Source organism: Panthera onca, chromosome B2, assembly GCF_046562875.1.
Source record: "Panthera onca isolate mPanOnc1 chromosome B2, mPanOnc1 haplotype 2, whole genome shotgun sequence".
Taxonomy (NCBI): Eukaryota; Metazoa; Chordata; class Mammalia; order Carnivora; family Felidae; genus Panthera; species Panthera onca.
This window is the reverse complement of record NC_138343.1, coordinates 2,108,092-2,125,347: the sequence shown is the minus strand read 5'-3', so window position 1 is coordinate 2,125,347 and position 17,256 is coordinate 2,108,092. Positions and strand designations below refer to the sequence as shown.

The window sequence follows — 17,256 nt, the reverse complement described above, 5'->3', positions numbered from 1 at the left end:
GCTGCAGCTGTAACCTAGTTCTTTTTTTTCTTTTCTTTTAATTCCAGTGTAGTTAACATACAGTCTTATATCAGTTTGAGGTATATAATACAGTGATTCAACAATTTTGTGTATTAGTGCTCAGCACGGTAAATGTTACTCTTAATCCTGGTCACTGATTTCATCCATTCCCCCACCCACCTGCCCTCTGGTAAACGTCTGTTGTTCTATGTAGTTTTGTTGTTTTTTTTTTTTAATGTTTTATTTTCAGAGAGAGAGCAAGCAAGCGAGAGCTCAAGCGGGGAAAGGGGCAGAGGACAGAGAATCCCAAACAGGTTCCATCCTGTCAGCATGGAGCCCTATGCAGGGCTCAATCCCACAGACCCTGAGATCATAACCTGAGCTGAAATCAAGAGTCGGACACTTAACTGACTGAGCCACCCTGTTCTATGTAGTTAAGAGTCTTTTTTTGTTTTTCTATGTAGTTAAGAGTCTATATAATTAAGAGTCTTTTTGGTTTTTCTCTTTTTTTCCCTTTGTTTTGTTTCTTATATCCCACATGAATGAAGTCATATGGTATTTGTCTTTCTCTGTCTTATTTTGCTTAGCATAACATTATCTAGCTCCATCCGTGTCACTGCAAATGGCAAGGTTTCATCCTTTTTATGACTGAGTAATATTCCTGTGTGTGTCTGTGTGTGTTGGTGTGACTCCATTCGTGTGTGTGTGTGTGTGTACACTTCTATATGCGTACCACATCTTTATCCATTCATCTATCAGTGGACACTTGGGCTGTTTCCATAGTTTGGCTATTGTAGACAATGCTGCTATAAACAGAGGGGTGCATATATCCTTTTGAATGAGTGTTTTCATATTCTTTGGGTAAATACTCAGTAGTGCGATTACTGGATCATAGGGTAGTTCTATCTTTTATTTTTTAAGGAACCGCCATACTGTTTTCCACAGTGCCTGTACCAGTGCATTCGCCACCAACAATGTGGGAGGATTCTTTTTTGTCCATATTTTCACCAACACTAGTTGTTTCTTATGTTTTTGAGTTTAGCTATTTTCACAGGTGTAAGGTGATACCTCATTGTAGTTTTGATTTGCATTTCCTGATGATAAGTGATGTTAAGCATCGTTTCATGTGTCTGTTGGCCATGTGCATATCTTCTTTGGAGAAGTGTCTGTTCGTGTTTTCTATCCATTTATTAATTGGATTATTTGTTGGTGTTGAGCTGTGTAAGTTCTTTGTATTTTTTGGATTTTAATCCGTTATTGGACATGCTATTTACAAATGTCCTCTCCCATTCAGTAGGTTGTCTTTTAGTTTTGTTATTTCCTTTGCTGTGCAGCTTTATCTCAATATAGTCCCAATAGTTTATCTTGCTTTTATTTTCCTTGCCTCAAGAGACCTATGTAGAAAGATTTTGCTACAGCCATGTCAGAGAAATTACTGCCTATGCTCTTGTCTAGAATTTTATGGTTTCGTGTCTCAAATTTAGGTCCTTAATTTATTTGGGGTTTATTTTTGTGTATGGTGTAAGAAAGTGGTGCAGTTTAATTCTTTCACATGGAGCTGTCTGGTTTTCCCACCACCATTTGTTGAGAAGACGGTTTCTCCCATTGCATATTCCTGCTTCCTTTGTCAAAGATTAATTGACCATATAATCATGGGTTTATTTCTGGGCTTTCTACTCTATTCCATTGATCTATATGTCTGTTTTGTGCCAATATCATACCGTTTTGATTACTGCTGGGTTTTGTTTTTTTTTTAAGTTTATTTATTTATTTTGAGAGTGAGGGAGTGCAAGTGGGGAAGGTGCAGAGAGAGAGGGAGAGAGAATCCCAAGCAGGCTGCATGCTGTCAGCATGGAGCCTGACGCAGGGCTCAGTCCCACCAACTGGAAAATTATGACCTAAGCCTAAATCAAGAGTCAAACACTCGACCGAGTGAACCACCCAGGCTCCCTGATTATTACTGCTTTGTAATATAACTTGAAATCTGGAATTGTAATACCTTCAGCTTTGTTTTTTCCTTTTTAAAGATTGCTTTGGCTATTTGGGGATCTTTTGTGGTTCCATACAATTTTTTAGAATTGTTTGTTGTAGTTCTGTAAAAAATGCTGCTGTAAATTGCTTTGGATAATATGGACATTTTAATTATATTTGTACTTCCAATCCATGAGTCTTTCATTTGTGTCATCTTCAGTTTCTTTCCTCAGTGTTTTACAACTTCCTTGGTTAAGTTTATTCCTAGATATTTCATTATTTTGGTGGAATTGTAAATGGGATTATTTTCTTAATTTCTGTTTCTGCTGTTTCGTCATTATATAGAAATACAGTGGATTTGTGTACATTGATTTTGTAACCTGTGACCTTACTGAATTATTAATTCTAGTAGTTTCTTGGTTGAGTCTTTTGGGTTTTCTCTACATAGTATCATATCATCTGCAAATAGTGAAAGTTTTCCTGCCCTTACCAGTTTGGATGTCCTTTATTCCTCCTTCTTCTCTGATTGCTGTGGCTAGGACTTCCAGTACTATGTTGAATAAAAGTTGTGAGAGTGGACATCCTTGTCTTGTTCCTCACCTTAGGAGAAAAGCTCTCAGTTTTTCCCCTTTGAGACTGATATTAGCTGTGGGTTTTTCATATATTGCCCTTATTATGTTGAGGTTTGTTTCCTCTAAACCTTCTTTGTTGAGTGTTTGTATCATGAATAGATATTGTACTTTGCCAAATATTTTTTCTTTTTTTAGTTTCTATTGAAATGATTGTATGGGGGCACCTGGGTGACTCGGTTAAGTGTCCAACTCTGGGTTTCGGCTCAGATCACGATCTCACGGTTTTGTGAGTTTGAGCCCCGCACAGAGCTCTGTGTGCTGTCAGTGTGGAGCTTGCTTGAGATTCTCTCTCCCTCTCTCTCTGCCCCTTCCCCACTCATGCTCTGTCTCTCTCAAATAAATACATAAACTTAAAAACAGAAAGAAATGATCATATGGTTTTTTTTTTAATTTTTTTTTTCAACGTTTTTTATTTATTTTTGGGACAGAGAGAGACAGAGCATGAACGGGGGAGGGGCAGAGAGAGAGGGAGACACAGAATCGGAAACAGGCTCCAGGCTCCGAGCCATCAGCCCAGAGCCTGACGCGGGGCTGGAACTCACGGACCGCGAGATCGTGACCTGGCTGAAGTCGGACGCTTAACCGACTGCGCCACCCAGGCGCCCCGGTTTTTATCCTTTTATTGATATATCACATTGATGGATTTGCAAATATTGAATCAAATCACTATTGCATCCTTGGAATAAATCCCACTTTATTGTGGTGAATGATGTTTTTAATGTATTGTTGGCTTAGGTTTGCTAATATTTTGTTGAGGATTTTTGCATCTGTTCATCAGAGATATTGGCCTGTAGTTCTTTTTTGGTAGTGTCTTTATCTTTTTTTTTTTTTTTTTTTTTTTTTTTTTAATCAGGGTAATGCTGGCCTCATAGAACTAATTTGGGAGCCTTCCTTCCTCTTCTACTTTTTGGAATCATTTGAGAAGAATAGGTGCTAACTCTTCTTTAAATATTTGGTAGAATTTGCCTGTGAAGCCATCTGGTCCTGGACTTTGTTGGGAGTTTCTTGATTGCTAATTTAATCTTCTTGTTGGTAGTCTGTTCAGACTTTCTGTTTCTTCCTGATTCTTTGGTAGTTTCTTTGTTTCTATGAATTTATCCATTTCTTCTAGGTTGTCTAATTTGTTGGCATACAGTTTTTCATAATATTCTATTAGGTTTGTGTTTCAGTGGTGTTGATTGTTATTTATACTCTTTCATTTGTGATTTTGAGTCTGTTTTGTTTTTAATGAATCTGACTAGAGGTTTATGAATCTGGTTGATCTTTTCAAAGAACCAGCTCCTGGTTTCATTGATCTGTTTTTGTTTTGTTTTTTAATGTTTATCTTTGAGAGTGAGAGCCAGAGTATGGATGGGGGAGGCAGAGAGAGAGAGGGAGACACAGAATCTGAAGCCGGCTCCAGGCTCTGAGCTGTCAGCACAGAGCCTGCCTGACACAAGGCTCAAACCCATGAACTGTGAGATCATGACCTGAGCTGAAGTCAGATGCTTAACTGAGCCACCCAGGTGCCCCTCAGATCTGTTCTATTGTGTTTTTAGTTTGTATATCATTTATTTCTGCTCTAATCTTTATTATTTACTTTCTTCTGGTGGTTTTGGGTTTTGTTTGTTCTTTTTCTAACTCATTCAGGTGTAAGGTTAGGTAGTTTGAGATTTTTCTCACTTCTTGAGGTAGACCTGTATTGCTATAAACTTCCCCTTAGAATCACTTTTATTGCATCCCCAAGGTTTTGGACTGTTGTATTGTCATTTTCGTTTGTTTCCATGTACTTGTTGATTTCTTTTGTTTCCTGGTTGACCCATTCATTGTTTAGTAGCATGTTATTTAACCTCCATGTTATTTGTGGTCTTTCCAGATTCTTTCTTGTGGTTGATTTCTTGTTTTCCTTCCTTCCTTCATTTAATTTTATTTTCTTTCTTTTTTAAAAAAAATTTTTTTTTAATATTTATTTTTGACAGAGAGAGAGAGAGAGAGAGAGAGAGCGAGCGAGCGTGAGCGGGGGAGGGGCAGAGAGAGAGGGAGGCACAGAATCTGAAGCAGACTCCAGGCTCTGAGCTGTCAGCACAGAGCCCAACGCGGGGCTTGAACTCACAGACTGCGAGATCATGACCTGAGCCAGAGTCGGATGCTCAACCGACTGAGCCACCCAGGCGCCCCTTTTATTTTCTTTCTTTAGGCTTCACTTCCAGCATGGAGCCCAGTGCAGGGCTCAAACTCACAACCCTCAGATTAAGACCTGAACTGAGATCAAGAATCAGGTGCTTAGCCAACTGAGCCACCCAGGTGCCCTGATTTCTAGTAATATAGTATTGTTGTTAGAAAAGATGCATGGTATGACTTTGATCTTTTTGAATCTTTTGAGATTTGTTTTGTGGCCTAATATGTGATCTATTCTGGAATAATGTTCTGTGTGTAATTGAAAAGAATGTGTGTTGCACCTGGGTGGCTCAGTCGGTTAAGCATTCAACTCTTGGTTTCGGCTCAGGTCGTGATCTCACGGTTTGTGAGTTCAAGCCCTGCATCGGGTTCTGTGCTGGCAGCCTGAAGCCTGCTTGGGATTCTATCTCCCTCTCTCCCTGCCCCTCCCCTGCTTGCTCTCTAACTGTCTCTCTCTCTCTCTCTCTCTCTCAAAAATAAATAAATAAACATTAAAAAAAAGAAAAAGAAGAGAATGTGTATTCTGGCGTTTTAGGATGGAATGTTCTGAATATATCTGTTAAATCCATCTGGTCGATCAAAGCCAGTTTTTCCTTGATGATTTTGTGTTTGGATGATCAGTGCATTAATGCACAAAGGGTGTTAACCCCCTCCCACTATTATTACTGTCATTTATTTCCTTTATGTTTGTTATTAACTGTTTTATGTGTTTGGATGCTGCCATGTTGCGTGCATAAATACTTACAATTGTTATATCTTCTTGTTGGATTTTGCCCTTTCTGACTATATAGTGCTCTTCTTTGTCTCTTTTTACAGTCTTTGTTTTAAAGTCTAGCTTGTCCAATATAAGTATTGCTACTCTGGCTTTATTCATAAGTGTTCCTCCATCCCCTCAATTTCAATCTGCAGCCGCCTTTAGTAGGCGCTTATAGGCAGCATACAGATGGGTCTTGTTTTTTTATCTACTATGTCACCTTATGTCTTTTGATTGGATTTGTTTAGTCCATTTACATTCAACATAATTATTGATAGACAAGTATTTAGTGCCATTTTTTACTTTTTTGTGATTGTTTCTATAGATTTTCTTCGTCCTTTCTCCTCTTGCCCTCTTTCATGGCTTGTTGGCTTTCTTTCTTGTATATTTGGATTTCTTTCTTTTATTCTTCGCATATCTGTGACTGGCTTTTGATTTGTGGTTACCATTAGGTTTGTGTATAACCTCTTCTGCATATAGCAGTCTGCATTTAAAGAGGATGGTCACTTAGTTTTGAACTCATTCTTTATTCCTCTCCCCCTCCCACCATTCAAGTTTTAGGTATATGGTGTCATATTTTACTAATCTCTTTCTTGACTGATTTTTACAGATATACTCGTTTTTACTTATTTTCTTTTTTTTTTTTTACTTTTCATACTCTTATGGTCTTTCCTTTCCACTCAAAGAATCCCTTTTAATACTTCTTACAGGACTTTTTTAGTGGTCATGGACTCCTTTAGTTTTTGTTTGTGAGAAACTCTATATCTATCCTTCTATTCTGAATGATAGCCTCACTGGATAGAGTTTTCTTGGCTGCAGATTTTTCCCGTTCAGCACTTTGAATATCAGGCCACTCCCTTCTGGCCTGCTAATTTCTGCTGAAAAATCTGATAGCCTTATCAGGTTTCCCCTGTATGCAACTCTCTTCTCTTGATGCTTTTAAGATTTTTTTCTTTGTCACTACTTTTTGCCTTTTTTATTTTTTTTACTTTTTGCCGTTTTAATTACTATGTGTCTTGGTGTCGACCTCCTTGAGTTAAATTCTTGGGAGGATCTCTGTGCCTCCTGAATCTATCTGGATATGTTTCCTTCTCCAAATTAGAGATGTTTTCAGGTTTTTTTTTTTTTTTTTTTTTTTTTTATTTGAGAGAGAGAACGAGTTGGGGAGGGGCAGAGGGATAGGGAGAGAAAGAATCCCAAGCAGGCTCCATGCCCAGCATGGAGCCCAATGCAGGGCTTGATCCCACGACCATGAGATCATGATCCAAGCCGAAATCAAGAGTTGGGTGGTTAGCTGACTGAGACACTGAGACACCCCTCAGTTATTTTTCAAGTCAATTTTCTCCCCCCCTCCTTTTTTTAAACGTTTACTTATTTAAGAGAGCATGAGCAGGGGAGAGGGAGGGGCAGAGACAGAGAATCCCAAGCAGGTTCCCCACTGTCAGCACGGAGCCCCACAAGGGGCTCAGGCCTGCATACCATGAGATCATGACCTGAGCTGCAATCAAGAGTTGGATTCTCAACTGACTGAACCACCCAGGCAGCCCTCCCTCCTTTCTATCTCTTCTTCTGAGATCCCTATAATATGAATGTTAGGCTTGGTAGAACCACTGAATTCCTTAAGGATTCTTAATTTGCATAATTTGCTTCTCCATTTCTCAGTTTGGTTACTTTCCATTATTCTGTCTTACGGTTTGTTAATTCATTCCTCTTTTTCGACTAGCCTGCTATTTATTCCTTCAAGTGTATTTTTTTCCTCACAATGTGCTATTTTTTAAAAATTAATTAATTTTAAATTTACATCCAACTTAGCTTAAAGTGCAACAATGATTTCAGGAGTAGATTCCTTAGTGCCCCTTACCCATTTAGCCCATCTCCCCTCCCACAACCCCTCCAACAACCCTGTTTGTTCTCTGTATTTAAGAGTCTCTTATGTTTTGTCCCCCTCCCTGTTTTTATATTACGTTGCTTCCCTTCCCTTATGTTCATCTGTTTGTATCTTAAATTCCACATGAGTGAAGTCATATGGTATTTGTCTTTCTCTAATTTCGCTTAGCATAACACCCTCTAGTTCTATCCATGTTATTGCAAATGGCAAGATTCATTCTTTTTGATTGCTGGGTAATACTGCATTATATATATACCACATCATCTTTATCTGTTCATCTGTCGAACATTTGGGCTCTTTCCATACTTTGGCTGTTGTCGACATCGCTGCTATAAACATTGGGGTGCCTGTGTCCCTTCGAAACAGCACACTTGTATCCCTTGTATAAATACCTAGTAGTGCAATTGCGGAGTTGTAGGGTAGTTCTATTTTTAATTTTTTGAGGAACCTCCATACTGTTTTCCAGAGTGGCTGCACCAGCTTGCATTCCCACCAGCAGTGCAAAAGGGTTCCTCTTTCTCCGCATCCTCGCCAACATCTGTTGTTGCCTGAGTTGTTAATGTTAGCCATTCCGATAGGTGTGAGGTGGTATCTCATTGTGGTTTTGATTTGTATTTCCCTGATGACGAGTGACGTTGGGCATTTTTTCCATGTGTCTATTAGCTATCTGGATATCTTCTTTGGAGAAGTGTCGATTCGTGTCTTTTGCCCATTTCTTCACTGGATTATTTGTCCTTCAAGTGTATTTTTAATTTCATGAATTGTGTTCTTGATCTCTGATTGGTTCTTTTTGCCATTCTGTTAAGGGTCTCACTGATGTCCTCCACTTTTTTTTTCAAGTTCAGTGAGTATCTTTAGGATTATTAAAATCTCTGTCAGGCATATTACTTCTATCCATTTCACTGAGGTCTCTTGCTGTGGATTGGTCTTGTTCTGGGACCTATTTCTCGCTCTCCTCATTTTTTCCAGTTCTCTGTGTTTCTGTGTGATAGGAAAGTTAGCTACTTCTCTTGCTCCTAAGGATAAGAGCCTTATGAAGAAGAGGTCCTGTAGTGCCCTGCCCTGCAGTGTCCCCTGTTCCTAGGCCTGGTGCTCCAGGGAGTGTTTTTTATGTCTCTTGTGTGTGTTCTGCTTTTGAATCTTGGCCTGTTTTTCCGTGAGCCAGTTGTCTGCAGAGCTTCTCTTTGCCTCTTCTGTGCAGTGTTTAGTCCCTAGTGGGAGTGGGGGTGTGTTTTAATAAGGGGTGTGAAAGGTCACTTGTGAAAGGTGACCTGCCCTGGTCGCTGCCGGAACTGAGGTCCTACAAAGTGCACTGTCAGGAGATGTGTTGGCAGGGTTTGTGCAGCTCTTCTGCGGGCCGAGGCCCTGGGTGCAGAGACTAATCTGAGGAGGACTAGAAAGGGCAGCTCTGACCACATGCAGGGGTGGGGGCTTGGTGGAAGGAAGTCATGTTTAGAGTGTTGGAGCTGAGCTGGTTCCTCAGGTGGCTGCTTTTTATGCTGGGGGTGAGGGAGATAAGTGACACCTGCCAGCTCCTTTGTTCCTGGAGGGGTCTCCCTACGACCCCTGTCTCTCCATGCCATGTTCCGAGTTGAGCAAACCACTCTCCTGTCTGCCCCTGCCATTTTTCAGACTGTTCGTTCCACGCTGTACCTGCACGGGCTGTTTGTCACGCTAAGGGTGGGGACTCGTCTTAATACCTTCGGGCTCTCCCAGAACTGAGCCCTCCAATTTTTAAAATTCCAGGATGTGAGTCCCACTGGTTATAAGAACTCAAGAAATTTGGCCCCTCTCACTTTCAGAGGCAGATGTTTTGGGAATTTGCCCTCTCTTTTGTGGACTCCCTGTGTGAAGGCCTGTTTTTGCCCGTCATCTTGCCACCAGCTCCCTCCCCACCACGGACGGCCATGGTCTGGTCTGTTTCTCTCTCAGACCGCATCCTTGCCCTTCCTGCCTTCTTCAGCGTGCTCTCTTCTTGGTCTTTAGTTGTGAGTTTGTTCTGTCAGTCTTCAGGTAACTTCCAGGTCATATACACTGATGTGGATATTCTCTAGTTGTTCATGTGGGGCGTGGCGAGTGTAAGGTCCGTCTCCTGTGCCATCTTCCCAGCTGACTCTCTTGCTTTTAAAACTCTCCTTATCGTGACCTTTTGCCGTTTTATTTATCATGTGTCTTGATGTGGACCTCCTTGGTTGAGTTTTTGGGGCGGATCTCTTGCCTCCTGGATCTGGATTTCTTTTTCCTTCCCTGCATTTAGAAGTCTGCAGCTATTATTTCTTCAAATAAATTTTCTTCCCTCTTTTCTCTCCCTACTCCTTCTGGGATCCCTGTGGTGTTAGTGAAGCAGCTTGCGACTGCATCGAGCACGAATGGAGTCAGACCAGGTGTTTGCCAGAGATGCAGTAGCAGGCAACTGTTGGGCACTTTCCCTGTGTTGTCGCCTGAGAAGCTTTTCGTTGGTGGTGGGACCTGCAATCAGACCAGACCAGCTCTCTGCCCCCGGCCCACTGCTGGGGCTATACCTGGAGTGGTACGTAGGACTCTCTTCTCCTCTCCCTGGAGCAGGAGTCACTCTGGAGTGGCGGTGGCTCATTTGGGCTGCTTGCATGCTGCCATGCCTGTGGCCCCGGTTTGGATGGGCTCTGGCCACAAGTGTAGTGGAGGGGTGGATCCCCAAGGTGCAGCTTTACTAAGGTTTTCTGCACAGCCCTCTGTGAATGGGGACTGAGGCCAGCTGGGTTGGAAGAGGCAGATCCATCACATTCGCGAGTTGGGGAGAGGTGGTGTTAGCAAGGTTTTTGACGGTCCTCTGGGGAGGGTACCCACAGTGCTGGGGCAGGCCTGGTTGGAGGGGTCGGATCCCCCAAAGTGCAGGGTGAGGTGTAAGTAAGTTAGGTAGTGACTGTTACTGCTGCACTAGCTCCCGCAGGTCTCCATGTGTCTATCCTGGGGGCTGGGGGAGAGAAATGGCACCTGCTGGCTCCTTTGTCCCTGGGGGGTGGTCTTCCAGGGTTCTGTCCCTGCAGACATGCTCCGAGCTTAGCAAAGAACTCTGCCTCCCATAGGCCCCAGGTGTTTTTCCAACTCCCGCTTCTATGCTGAATCTCCACGGGCTGTTGTGTCGTCTCTTTAAGGGCAGGGACTTAGTTTTCTCTTGGCCTCCATTCTTTCCCAGAGCGGAGTCCGGTGATTTTTTTCTTAAATGTTTATTTCTGAAAGAGAGAAGGCAGGGATGCGAGTGGGGCAGGGGCAGAGAGAGAGAGAGATGGAGACAGAGGATCAGAAACCGGCTCAGCACTGACAGCAGAGAGCTTGACGCAGGACTTGAACCCACAAACCATGAGATCATGACCCAAGCTGAAGTTGGATGATGAACCAACCGATTGAGGCACTTAAGTGCCCCAAGCCCGGTGATTTTTAAAATTCCAGATTTTAAGTTCTGCTGGTTGTAAGAATCTTGAAATTCTGCCCCTCTGGTTTTCAAAGCCAAATGTTATGAGGCTTCATCTTCCCACATGGGCAACGCTGTGATTGTCTGTCTACCCTCCCTGTGCCTGCAGATGCCCCCACCCCGGGGAGAGTCCTGTGGGTATTAGCTCCTCACTGTATCTTCGCCCTTTCTACCTTCTTTGATGTGTCCTCTTCTTTACATTGAGTTGTGGCTCTGTTCTGCCAGCCTTCGGGTTGCTTTCTGGGGCATTTACACCATGGTGAGTGTTAGGTAGTTGTGTCCAAGAAACGAGGTGAGTGCCATCTTCCCAGCAGTCTAACCCCGTTCTTTTGCCAGCAAACCCAGTTTGTCTGCATTCTCTTTCTCTGGTCAGTCTGTAAAGCCAACCCGCCGAGAGCAAACTCCTTAGCTTGTACCTCCTTTGCTCCAGGCCCACTGCTGTGCGTATAGTCGAAGCTCAGTTAATAGCTGATGCTGATGAGTGTTCTGGCTCCTGCTGAGTTTGTCTCTTCATTCCTTTGGGGGCCACATAGGACTGGTTCGTGGCCTTCAGTTCTTTGCCTGTGTCCTGTTCTCTGCCTGCCAATTCTATGGCCTCATTATCAGATGACATAGCCCCCATACTCACATAGTTCTTAGCTGTCTTTACCAGAAAATTCCACCCTTCCTTCCCTCCCGTGCACCCAAACAATGGTCAGATGGTTGAAAGAGGGAACTGTGCCTCCTCTGAGAATTTTTAGACACACCTCTTCTTACTGTCAGTATTCAGGTGTGAACCTTAAATACAGAACTTGACCACAGAATCTCATTAGGCAGTAACTGATTTTGTAGTATTCTGGTGCCTCTTCTTAGCTCAGGGTGATCTGCAAAATCGCCTCTTGCATTATCCAAGGAATCCAATTTTCTGTTATCTTGAACTTAGATGCTGAGGCAGCAGAGCAGTTAGGAGGAGATAGTGGTCAAGGGTTTCACATTGTGGTACAATATATCGGCATTTGAATGGTGTGATCCCTGCCTTCATTAAAGGGCAGTGGTTTAGGCCTTAGCCTCCAAACTGGAATCCTTCTCTCTCTCAACTGAGCAGGCTGGAGTTGTGCCTGCCTCAGTGGTGTGGTTGCCCCAGCAGCCAAGGCCTTAGGATTGTCCATCAGGGTCAAGACCAGACAGCACGATGGCCTAAAGGTGATGTGAACTGAGGGTCTGGGAGAGCCACGTGCAGCCCACAACCTACTTTCATTCCTGGCATCCTTCAGATGAGAGAAGCATTCTGTCCCCAGGCTCCAGGACAGGAGGAAAACGTTCCAGAAAGACAAGAAGAAGGATATGTGGAGGTCTGAATTCCAGCTCTGCTGTCTGCCAATGGTGTGACCTGGGCAAGTTAATTAATGGGTCATTGATTAAGCAATCAACAAAGGTCTGTTTGGCTTTATGTGCCTTTATTTTAGAATTTTTATTTTAAGTAGGCTCTGAACTCATGACCTTGAGATTAAGAGTCACATACTCTATCAACTGAGCCAGCCAGGTGCCCCTGACTTTACATGCCTTTGAAATTTTTTATTTATTTTAATTTTACCTCCAGCGCAGTTAACATGCAATGTTACATTAGTTTCATGGGTAGTGTAGCTCACTTTTATGTGAGAGAGCATGTAAGAGTCGGGGAGAGGGACGATTTCAAGCAGGCTCCAGGCCCAGCACAGAGCCCGACCTGGGGCTGGATCCTATGACCCGCACCAAGATCAAGAGTTAGACGCTTAACTGGCTGAGCGCCCCCCCCCCAGGTGCCCCACTTATTGTCGGTTGTTCTGGAATCAGCTCCTATGTGGCACATTCCCAACATTTTTACCTCACGTCTAATGTCACTTGTATTTGTGGCGGGGGGGGGGGGGGGGGGGGGGGGGGGGGGTCGTTATTTCCCTGTCACCACAACTCTTCCTCTTTTCTACTTTCCCGTTTCCCCCTGGCCTTGTATCTGTTCTCAGCTTAATTTCTCCTTTAGCACTAGCTTCTCCCTCCTCTGCTATGTACAAGTGCATCACCGTAAAGCACTCGACCAGCTCATGAGCACTCAGTTGTGTGGACGGCAGACCCTGAAGTCTTAGAATGGTAGGCTCCCTGGCAAAGTGGACACAGCGATGGGGGATGTTCAATGTACAGCAGAAGGTGTGCAGGCCGGGCCCCCCACAAAAGGCGCTCGTCAAGGCTGTCAGGTCTCACGCGGGACTCCTGTCTCCTCCCAGCTCACGGGCGCGTGGGTAGCAGTCCTCACCTGTGGGAGCTTCTGGGGCGGCACCAGCCCCCTGCGTTCCCCTTGTGACGAGAGCAGACCACGCGTGCCTCGCGCAGGGGCTCGTCTCAGTGACCGGCTGTTGCCTCATTCCGTACCGCGTGGAGGAGGCACGTCCACGTCTGGAGGGAGGGAGGGCAGGGAGATGCTTGGTCGCAGACGGTGCCTCCACTCCTTTGAGGCTCAGGGCCTGATGCTGTATCTTGGGAGGTTCCTCCTCACACTCCTTTATATTCTTGGTGTTCCTGCACAGACCTCACGGTTACGATGGTAAAGGGAATTCTGTCCTTAGCAAAACTTCACATTACCACAGATGACCCTTTTTTTTCCTTGATCTCACGGTGGTTTAATCATTTTCCTAGTCATTTAGTTAAAATTTAAGTCCTTGTTGCTACCTCAGTTTTCTCAAAACATGTGCCTGTGGAGTCCTCTCCTCACTTGGTCCCTTACTGCGGATTCTAATTGGTTCCTGATCCTGTTGAAGCCAGAGTCTTCTGTTCTTAATTTACTCTTATGAAAAGAATTGTATAGGAAGTAAAACTTACAGGATTTTCAATGTAACTGATGGTGTGGGTTGAACTGTGCCCCCTGAAAGATCTGCGTCCCTAACTGTAGGTACCTATCAGTGTGGTCTGATTTTGAAAGACACTCTGTGGGTATAAGCAAGCGAAGATGAGGTTGTACAGGATCTGGGAGGGCCCCAGGGCTGGTGACTGGTGTCCTTATAATGTGAAGGCAGAGATCAGAACAAGGGACCTCCCAGCCAGAGAACCCTCTGGACTGCTGCCGACCCCCACAGCCCAGGAGAGAGGCAAGGATGGTCCTTGTCTTGGCACCACTGGTCTAGAGTGTGGAAGCCACCACCCTTCACAACTGGACCCCAGTCCTTACCCCACTGAAGACCCCAAGAGGCTGTCCTTTGCCGATTTCCCAGAATGGCCACTTCTGAGTCTGGCTCAGAGGAGAGCGAGCTCCTCTATGGGAACTCAGCTCAGAAGGTTACAGACTTCCATCTGATAAGTAGTGACAGCCTCGGGCTGCTCCCCTGTCCCATCATTGACTCTGACCTGGCCCTGGGGAGCCCACATTCCCTCCAGACCCTTGCTTTCCCTTCCGCTTCTGCCCGCACACTTCTCTGTCTTTACCATTTTGCATCCCTCCCCATCAGTCAGCTTAACGATTCTTGTTATCTTCTCTGATCATTTCTCACGAGTCCTGCTTTGCTTCCCATTTTCTTCCCTATAAAGGGTTCCATGTAATTGTCATCTTCAGACAGCTCTTCATGTCTGGAAGTCTCACAAACTCCTCTGCCTGATCCCTTCTTCATATTGGAGGAAGTTCTCTTCACTCTCTGAGAATACTATTGTCCATGTAGAATTTTCTCTAAATTTGCTTTGCCTTGTTAGACATTCTCTCCAGCTAACTGACGTTTCTTATTATCTTCCCATGCTGTGCCACACTTCGTAGGACTGGCTGTGATGGCACTTCTGGGGCACCTGATGATTATTTTAATTTGAAAATCCTATTCCCTCTGGATATTGAATTGAGGGGGGAAAATGCAGATGATGACATTTATATTCTTATTTTAGCTGAAGAAGCTGTAAGTAAAGATGGATTGTTTAATGCAAAGCAAGAAACTTTTGAAGAAATACAGCAAGGTGCTGAGGCCTCAGGAGCACCCAACAGGTGAGTGTCCATGTTAAGTGGAACTGATCCTGCAGCTGTAAGAACAAATTGGAATGACTAGAGAACCTAGTTGGTCAAAGCTGCTTCCCTGGAAGAATACAGGAAGAGAACTACTCTCACTTCAGGAATGGTAGGAGGCCCCGGGCCAGGAAGGGGACCGGTCAGTATCCTCATTATACAAAACCTCTGGTGGGTACACAGTTGCCCCCAGGAATCCTATCCTGACTCTGTTTACCCTGCCTGGCCACCTTTCCCTGGGTTCCCTTCTGTCTTGGTGGAGCTACAGAGAAGAAAAGCCAGAAAAGGAAGAGAATTCAGACAAGAGTGAGGGCTATCATGGCAGTGAAGAAACGAAGAGCACTGGGAGAGTCCTGAACAAGAACTACCAGGAAAGTAGCTGATGAAGCTGAAATTAAAGATAGTAGTAGGTACTTAATAAGCCTTGGTTGTGGAGGAAAGGGTTAAGGGAAGGGAGGGAGATGTAGCACAGATACTCCTAAAGCAGACAGGGAAGGACCTGATCAAAGGCAGGGGGTTGGATTTGGGTGAGGCCATTGGCTCCTCCGAGATGAGCACAGAGGAGGAAGAAAGCATCATGGGACAATTAGCTTGAAGCCTGGGGTGGGGGGGACACTTGCTTATCTCAGGGAAATGGGGCTAAATCTTAGTGAAAATGGAAATGTCTTAAAGCTTAAGAGAAGTGAAATTTTTCATAAAGCTTTTGAGGTCCGAACCAAGCTCTACCAGAAACGTTTTGTGACCATTCTAACTGCAAAATAGGAATATATTGTGCCTGTCAGACATTTAACTTCAGTGAACAGAAACTGACTCAGCATCTCCCCACCACTACCTCTGCCCAGCCACACTTACACACTTTCTTTCCCACTTTTTCTCCCACTACTAACTCTCCTTTCCTCCTCCTACCATTTAGGGCCATAATGTGTACCCATTATCGTATTTGTTTGTAAAAAATATGCACTTTGATGTGAGTGTTTTAAACTACTTAAATAGTATTGTGAATATTCTGTCACTCAGCATAACGTTTTAGGAGTTATCTGCACACATCTACTCCTTTACCTACAGCTGCCACATACTATCTGTAACGTACATCTATGGCCTGTCAGCTTCCCCAGAGATGGTCACCCAGCTGCTTCCAGGTCCCCATCAGCAGGACACTGCTGCACGGAACAGCCTCTAACGTGCCCCCTGTGCGAGAACTTCTTTGGGACAAACACCTAGGAACAGAATTCCGAGTCGTAGCGTGTGTTTTACTAAAGTTAGCTCAGTATTGCTGACTTGACTTTTGGGAAGAACACCCCACCTGTACTCAGCTCAGTAGAGGGTTCACACCCTTCCAGCATTTGTCATTACTCAGTTCTCACACTGAAGGATCCAGGCTCTTGGTCTCTTGTTCTACCTTCCTTAGTGTGCTGGTTTCTGACCGAGGACCATGATGGTCCCTGCAACTCGAGCACAGAAAGGAGGTAGGAGGGCATCTTTACCCTTGTTTGTTCCTGGCACCACGAAAGGAGAGGTCTCCCCCCCCCCCCGCCCTCCCCCGTTCCTCACGGGCAGAAACGGACTTCTGTGACCACCTCTGGCTATAAGAGAGGCTGGGGACGGGGGGTACCAAGGAAAGGGGAATGGGATTACTATGCCTGGCTGAGACCAATTCATGCCTTTACCTGGACGCACTGCTGCCCCCAGAACGGGGTCTCTGACTGGCTAAAGGGAAGAGGGCAAGGGGCATTGGCAGGAAAGTCCCCGACTCTGCCACCGTCATGAAGCAGATAATTAGGGAAGCTTTCTCTGGGTGTCACAGGTCAAGGTGAACTAGACAGAGGTATGCATCAAGAACTTGGTTTGGAGAATCCAGGATGAACTGATAGGAGAGGTCAAGAGAGTTTGGTTGACAAGACCATTTTCCAGGCACATCTTTAGAAGTTTCCAACTTAGATATTTTTTTCTTCCACTCATTCAGGAAGCATTTTATCACTTGTATTCAGAGGCCTGTGTGACAGAGACCCCCACCTGCAGTGGATCATGTGAGGGCACAGCGGAGCAGACAGAACCACAGTGCAGCGGGACATGTGCCTGTGCTGTGGGTATGGAGAGGCACCCGGCCGAGACCTGGGATGCTGGAGGAGGCGTCCCAGAGCACTGACCTCTGAAACAAGACTCGGGCACCAGGCAGGAATTTGCTAGATGCAGAGGAGATGGAGAGGAAGCAGACAGAGAAGTGAATGTGCCTGTGCCCAGACAGGGTTGGAGAAGACTGGGAGGAGTTACAGGAGCCATGGAAGGCAGACCGTCTCAATGAGCAGGTTTCTGCCTGAGAAATGGTCCTCTTTGGAGTAGGAAACAAGGCTCTGTTTGCGGATACCAAGATGTGGAGTGTGGGGAAAGGGGATAAAGGGGCAAGAGGGAAGGAGC

General features: G+C 44.7%; 1 protein-coding gene and 1 long non-coding RNA gene across 5 annotated transcripts in view; one reads left to right on the top strand and one right to left on the bottom strand.

The window, feature by feature from the left end:
• The window catches only part of LOC132666262 (uncharacterized), a 35,378-nt gene that overhangs the window by 7,694 nt on the left and 10,428 nt on the right, over positions 1-17,256 (bottom strand). The window lies entirely within an intron of this gene.
• The window catches only part of PGBD1 (piggyBac transposable element derived 1), a 30,575-nt gene that overhangs the window by 8,936 nt on the left and 4,383 nt on the right, over positions 1-17,256 (top strand). For all 3 annotated transcript variants that reach the window (XM_081795675.1, XM_060614137.3, XM_060614138.3), the window contains exon 4: positions 14,727-14,823. In XM_081795675.1, coding sequence (XP_081651801.1) covers positions 14,727-14,823 — 97 coding nt within the window. The remainder of the gene's footprint in view (positions 1-14,726; positions 14,824-17,256) is intronic.